The sequence below is a fragment of the Eurytemora carolleeae genome, unplaced genomic scaffold, assembly GCF_000591075.1.
Source record: "Eurytemora carolleeae unplaced genomic scaffold, Eaff_2.0 scaffold77, whole genome shotgun sequence".
Taxonomy (NCBI): domain Eukaryota; kingdom Metazoa; phylum Arthropoda; class Copepoda; order Calanoida; family Temoridae; genus Eurytemora; species Eurytemora carolleeae.
In genome coordinates this window covers 453156-460816 of record NW_019396022.1, presented here as the reverse complement: position 1 = coordinate 460816, position 7661 = coordinate 453156, and the positions used below count along the sequence as shown (strand labels likewise).

The 7661-nt window shown below is 33.8% G+C and overlaps 1 protein-coding gene across 1 annotated transcript in view; it reads right to left on the bottom strand.

Annotated features, from left to right (window-relative positions):
- Positions 1–5803, bottom strand: part of LOC111698852 (sodium-dependent proline transporter) — a 9681-nt gene extending 3878 nt beyond the window's left edge. The window contains exons 1-9 of the mRNA XM_023469354.1: positions 5751–5803; positions 4506–4602; positions 3873–3946; positions 3453–3538; positions 3087–3155; positions 2749–2832; positions 2660–2687; positions 2085–2303; positions 1654–1747 (exon numbers count right to left, since the gene is read on the bottom strand). Of these exons, the coding sequence (XP_023325122.1) occupies positions 1654–1747; positions 2085–2303; positions 2660–2687; positions 2749–2832; positions 3087–3155; positions 3453–3538; positions 3873–3946; positions 4506–4578 (727 nt within the window). The 5' untranslated portion in view covers positions 4579–4602; positions 5751–5803. The remainder of the gene's footprint in view (positions 1–1653; positions 1748–2084; positions 2304–2659; positions 2688–2748; positions 2833–3086; positions 3156–3452; positions 3539–3872; positions 3947–4505; positions 4603–5750) is intronic.
- Positions 5804–7661: the final 1858 nt, after the last annotated feature.

The following is a 7661-nucleotide window of genomic DNA, read 5'->3' as shown; positions in this document are numbered from 1 at the left end:
TGTATTGCATTATCTTATCTACATACTCAGTTCAAATATCAAAATAAGGATCTACCCTTATTCACTTTATTAATTGTATTGCATTATCTTATCTACATACTCAGTTCAAATATCAAAATGAGGATCTACCCTTATTCACATTATTAAATGAAATGTATTGTATTATTTTATCTGAATACTCAGCGCAAATATCAAAATAAGGAAAATGAAATAAATTGTTAAATACTGGAAGAAGAATATGAGTAAAATAAGAGAGATGATTAAAGTATTAAGTAAAAGAATAATCAACCTTATTAGTATGAGATATACCAAGAAGAGATAGGATTAGAAGAACACTAAGCAGAACCCAGACAAGATGAGAGATCAATACTAAATAAAAAATATATAAATTCTTTTATCACACAAAGCTTATATAATCAGACCCCGCGATTTAAAAAATTCCGGAAAATACGGGAATAAGCTGTCGTTGGGCCTTGCTTACGACTTGATCTCTATTCTCCACTAAGACCAACCAAGGTCGGTTTTATTTTCATTGGGCCTAAATCCTTTAGTCGAGCCGAAGATCTTTCAGCTGTCAATCACGTGACACAAGCTGTCGTCAGAGTTCGGTCTTAAAGTCGGGTTTAAGGAATTACTGCTCAAGACGAAGTTTTTAAATCGCGGGTTTTCACACATTTTCAGCCCTTTAAACCCCGCTGTTTTCCTCGGCTAAAGTTAAAATGGAACAATTCCTTGTTTAACAATTATTTAATTTCAAAATATAGTGCAAATCTATTTCTTACGTAAAATTCAACCAAATTGAATAATTTTTTTCTTTTTTTCTACAGTGAGAACCAGAAAGCGGTGGAAGAGCATTAATTAAGTTGATTTGAGTTTATCAAACAGTTAATAGTTTTACTTGTGAATTACTAAATCACTTATTCAGTTCAATTTCTGTATTTTATGCTCATTGGACTATTTCAACTCATAACTTGACTCGTCTTTAAATTACAAAGCTTTCTGGTTCTTACAGGGCGTATACAAGGGGGAGGGGAAGGGGGGTAATGCCTCTCTTTAGACCTAGAACTCAGAGCTATCAAACTTTTCAAATCTTAAACTGAAGAGTTTGCAGTTCGGAATTGGGGGTTTAAGGGAAGCCCCCCCCCCTCAAAAAAATATATATTATTGGGGGAAATTTAAAAATCGAATTTTGAATAAAAATCTTAATTTTTTAGCCTTTGTGTCACCCCCAGAGTACCCATGAGTTTCCTCAAAATAAAATCAGCCGTATGACCATCCATAGCGAACATATAAATGAAAGAAGAACTTATTATATAGCTTATAATTGTACTCCTATTTTTTTTGGGCACAGTTTCTCAGTTTCAAAAATTTCTTTTGCTATCTTTAGTAAAAATACTATTACATAAATATAGTAAGTTTTAGATTTTTTGGAAATTTTTTATTTCTGCTAGCTTTGTATGAATGCGAGATAAAGTAGTACTTGAAAGGTTATTGGACTGTATGTGTACCTTTAAAGTATTTTATACTTATGCCTGATATCCAAGAAGCTAATAATTTTGAATTTTGAATTTGCCCCCCCCCCCCCAGGAGCTCCTAGGGATGGGGACACCCCCTAAATTTATTTCTGTATACACCCTTGCAATGTATGTTCACCTATAATTGCATCCCTGACAATATTCTGGTTGAACTTGTTGTAGGATCCGTAGCTTAGCACTGCACCTATACCCAGCTGTAGGGAGAACACAACCTAACAAATTAAAAAAATGGATCAATTTGATGATTTCTTAACCGTTGAAAAGTAAAATTTTAACTTGTAGGGGTTGGGGCTTCCTCACACACCCATTTAGAGGGGGGCATTGCCCCTTGGTAAGCACCCTTTCTTTGATCCCTAGCATTCCTGCGAAGTAGCGCCCAGACATACTGTAAGATCATCAACATATCTACCTACGAAGTAGCTTCTTACCAAGCTGTAGGATCGGTCAACTTATTTACCTGCGAAGAAGCCTCCATCCCAAATGAAAGATTAAACTTATCTACCTGCGAAGTAGCTTTTATCAAACTGAAAGATTTGTCAACTTATCTACCTCCAAAGTAGCCTCCAGCCAAGCTGCAGGATCGGTCAACTTATCTACCTGCGAAGTAGCCTCCAGCCAAGCTGTAGGATCGGTCAACTTATCTACCTGTGAAGTAGCCTCCAGCCAAGCTGTAGGATCGGTCAACTTATCTACCTGTGAAGTAGCCTCCAGCCAAGCTGTAGGATCGGTCAACTTTATCCAGTTTGGTGTCAACAACATGGTTACTCCCTAAACACAAAACAATTTGAAAATTTTGGAAAATTAAAATTCATTTTTTGGAAAAACTATTTTTTACCGAGGTATTTGAAAATCTAAAGTTTGTGGTTTTTAGGTCAAAACTTATGTATTGTGAATCCCAGGATTAAGTAGTAAGTAGTTATACATCTTATTCTTGTGCAGAATTAAAATAATTCCTCCTAGATATCCCGTGGTCAATGGTCATGCATGTCGGACGCGAAAGACTAAAATTGAGGAAGCAATTACTAATCCCTCAAATTTTAAAGTTGTCATAGAGATCAAGCAAAGAATACAAATGTTTTGACCTCTGAAGAAAAATTTAGAAATAAAATGAAGATGTTTACTACCTGTAAACCACCATCTGCAATACAGGATCTGATTGTTAAAGAGACAATCAACATAAACATCAGGGGAGTCAATACCATGCACACCTTACCCACAGATCTGAACAATTATTATTATGGTGACAAGTATAAAGATTAGAACTGTTCCTATTCCTAGAACGAGACACAGCTCTCCACTGAAAATTAAGCAATTTTTATAAAATTTTGGTAAGATCAGAAAATAACTTTTTTTTAATCATTCATAATTTTTTAAGTACAATGGACAGTAAAAAAACAAGAAGAAAAAATGGATACTGCTGATTAAGTAGGACTCAAGTTCATGTAGACTTGCAGGCAAGAATTAATAATGGCGAAATAGAATGAACTTTATTATGTCTTAAACCATTTATTTTGTAGAAATTTTAGGAAAATATTGTTAAAAAAATGTTACCTGACAGATCCCAACTCTTCAAGATCTCCTTTATCCTTGTTCAGTACATCACGATAGAAGAATCCGTCCCTAAATATCCGCCATTTAAAACTGTTAAGTCGCCATTTTGCTTCTCATTTTAAACCAATACTATTCGCCGCATGGTCTTTTTCAAAATTATTTTTATCCATAAAATCTAGTTGCTTTAAAAAGTTACACCATTTTTTATTTGCGATAAAACAAGGAATAATATTTAGGACCAACCTAATGTTTTGTTGAGAGAAAACTAGGAATAATGTTTAGGACCAACCTAATGTTTTGGAATAATGTTTAGGACCAACTTAATGTTTTTTTGAGAGAAAACTAGGAATAATGTTTAGGACCAACCTAATGTTTTGTTGAGAGAAAACTAGGAATAATGTTTGCCCGGACCAACTTAGTACTCCTAGCTCCAGGAAAAGTCGTACAGCTGCCTACTCAAAGCAAAAAAAAGTATTAAATAATAGAATAATAATTAAAACAATTATCATCTTTACTTCAGACAAGACCGTTTTTACAATATTCATTCAATGTGTAATAAAAAACAACATTTACAGATTTTTAGTTTTATCTTAATAAAATAATATCAAACAGAATTTGTGTTTTTTGAAGTTTCAATGTCCGTGGTCCCTAAAAAGGTCCATATGACCGTGAAAACTAAAAGGTTATCTTTTTTAAATCAACTTGTACTTCAACGTCACGCTATGAAGGGATGAATGATACTTCGTAGATAACTACATAATAATGATTGTTTATTGTGAATATTACCTGTACAAAAATAGTAAGTCCTAGTCCAGATAGAATTGGGCAAAGGTGTCTAAATAGCCTCATAGGGGCCAATCCTAAAATATCAAATATATTATATTTTAATATCTTATATTTTTTTATGATCCTATCTAAGTGTCCTGGGCTGGGTCTAACTAAGTATCCTGGTCCTACCTCAGAGTCCTGGTTCTTGCCTGAGTATCCTATTATCCCACATAAGTATCCTGGTCCTACATAAGTATCCTGGTCCTACCAAGTATCCTGGTCCTACCTGAGTACCCTGGTCCTACCAAAGTATCCTGGTCCTACCAAAGTATCCTGTTCATACCTGAGTATCCTATTATCCTACATAAGTATCCTGGTCCTACCTCAGAATCCTGGTTCATACCTGAGTATCCTGGTCCTACCTGAGTATCCTATTATCCTGCATAAGTATCCTGGTCCTACCAAGTATCCTGGTCCCCCCCTGAGTAGCCTGGTCCTAACAAAGTATCCTGGTCCTACCTAAGTATCCTAGTCCTACCTGAGTATCCTAGTCCTACCTAAGTATCCTGGTCTTACATAAGTATCCTGGTCTTATCAAGTATCCTGGTTCTACCTGAGTATCCTGGTCCTACCTAAGTATCCTGGTTCTACCTGAATACTGGCCCAGGAACATCTCTAGAAGAAGGGCTGGAGCTCCAACCAGGAGAAGTACAAGGAAGTACATTAATAAGAACGCCAGGCCTCCATGCTGCAACATTTATCAATCAATCAATTTAATAAAAAAATTGAATTTGATACAATAGTTACCAGAAAACCTTGGAATAAGAACAATTTTTTTTTCTTAAAAGTTGCTAAGGATTTTAATTTCTAACTGATATGTCCTAAACCTTATTAAAAACATGTCCGTTATAACTTATAACAATTAATTTTGACAAAATCCTTAGCAGACATTTCTAAATAGAAAGAATAAAAACAAATACTTCTTTCTTTAAAATATTTTCTGGTCACCACTGTTATTCTGATTCTAGTATATTCTGGTCACCACTGTTATTCTGATTCTAGTATATTCTGGTCACTGTTATTCTGATTCTAGTCTACGAACTCTCAGCTTTTCTCTTCTTTTTTATCTTACGAATTAACAAAATAAAGTTGGCAGATTTTCTGGGAACATTTTGAAATTATGATTTTTAATTCTGGCTGTTTTATCTTAGGACCAGATGTAGCCAGTTAGCCACTTATCGAGCAATGCCTGATAATCAGAACAAAGTTTAACACAGAAACAAATGATGAAAGGGACTGCGGTGGTTTTTTTCAAGTAACCCTTTATTTAAAAGAGTTATTCCAAATCCATGACGATTCCCTTTAAACCTTTTCTTAGCGAAATATAACCTTACTTTTTTGAATTTGAAAGCTTATCATTTTTTTTCTATTTTTCTATAAAAGGACCTGATTTATGCAGCAGAGAGAAGAAAGAAAATTATCACATTTTTTAAAAGATAGAAAACAGTCTCCATATCCTCCTGTAATCAGGAAGGAAAACTCTTTAAATGCCACTTCTTAATTATATTCCCTTTAAAGGCGCCCTCACACGAAAATGTTTTTTTTGTTAAAATTGTGTAAATTAAAAACTTTGCACACTTAAAAATCAATAAACAATTAAGAGCAAAATTCAGATTTTTCGCTGCAAATAACCTTTTTTTTTGGAATTATTAAACAAAACAAAAGTAAGCGGTATTCACTGTCAGTTTTGTAATATTTGGAAAGAAGTCTTGGTTTTAATTTTACAGAAATATTTTAAATATTGACCCTATCATAAAGTTCAGATGTTCGGTCATTTCTGCTCCTAAAGAGATATACAAATAGTCGTCTTTTTCAACAATCAATAAATTTGTTTACCTGTATAATAGAGATAGGTAGATACCAGATTGAGTGTAGGGAGAGAGAAAAGGCTTCGGTGTCCACTGTCCGATGTGCAATACTGCCTTTATATTGTTTTGATTGAAGAAGTCAGGCACTAGCCAGTGCTTAAGCCTGGGAAACTTAAGTAATTTAGCCTGAAACCCTAGCCTAGTTGTATTGTTCTATACGATACAGGGTTTACAGTTTACAGTGTCAACTATAGACATTTATATCATAGACTGTACAGTATCAACCATAGACATTTACATCATAGTCTGTACAGTATCAACCATAGACATTTACATAATAGATTGTACAGATTACAGTGTCACACAAAAGACATTTATATCATAGACTGTACAGTTTACAGTGTCAACCATAGACATTTACATCATAGACTGTACAGTTTACAGTATCAACCATAGCGATTTACATCATAGACTGTACAGTGTCAACCATAGACATTTATATCATAGACTGCACAATGTCAACCATAGACATTTATATCATAGACTGTACAGTATCAACCATAGACATTTAAATCATAGACTGTACAGTTTCAACAATAGACATTTACGTCATAGACTGTACAGTATCAACCATAGACATTTATATCATAGACTGAACAGTTTACAGTGTCAACCATAGACATTTACATCATAGACTGTACAGTTTACAGTATCAACCATAGAGATTTACATCATAGACTGTACAGTGTCAACCATAGACATTTATATCATAGACTGCACAGTGTCAACAGTGTTTACCATAGACATTTATATCATAGACTGTAGAGTGTCAATTATAGACATTTATATCACAGACTGTTCAGAGTCAACCAAAGACATTTACATCATAGACTGCACAGTTTCAACCATAGACATTTCTATCATAGACTGTACAGTGTCAACCATAGACATTTATATCATAGGCTGCACAGTTTACAATGTCAACCATAGTCATTTATATCATAAACTGTACAGTGTCAACCATAGACATTTATATCATAAACTGTACAGTGTCAACCATAGACATTTACATCATAGGCTGCACAGTTTACAGTGTTAACCATAGACATTTATATCATAAATTGTACAGTTTACAGTGCAACCATAGACATTTCAATCTTAGGCTGTACAGTGTCAACCATAGACATTTATATCATAAACTGCACAGTGTCAACCATAGACATTTATATTATAGACTTTACAGTTTACAGTGTCAACTATAAACATTTATATCATAGCATGTACAGTTTTCAGTGTCAACCATAGAAAGAGGCGTATTTAGAATTTAGTCCAGGGGGGGGGAGTATTATTGTGCCCGAAGGGGAAATTTTTCCGGGGGTTAGACCCCCTGTTTGAGAATTGTTTTTTTAAAATTATTAAAAAACGACGACAAGAATTGTTAAAAAAATTCTTTAGTAAACTATATGGATGTTTGGGAACAAATTTAACAATTGAAATTTTCTTAAAATTTAGTTTGAACGCATAAATGAAAAAAACTATGAGTGTTTAAATTTAAGAATTGAAAACTAAATTGTTGTTTTGATCGATAGCTCTGGGGGGTTCAATTACGAAATAGATAAATCGAATAAATTCACTCACGTAATTTTTTTGCAGTTGGGGTATACAAAAACGGGTTATTACCCTTTTTCAATAGATTTCAGATCATAAAGGTAGTTATGTTTATTTGAATAAACCCGGACATATTTAGCTCTATCTAGTTTTGCGTGTTCTATCTTCAACACAGATTACAATGAACGCACCCTGCAGTAGTAAACATTTTCAAGGAAATGTATTCATTTACATTCTAATCATGTTTTATCATGTTTGGACAATTTATAACAAATGAATACATCAAAAAATACACTAGTATTAGAAGAAATGAATGAATTACTTCTGGCCG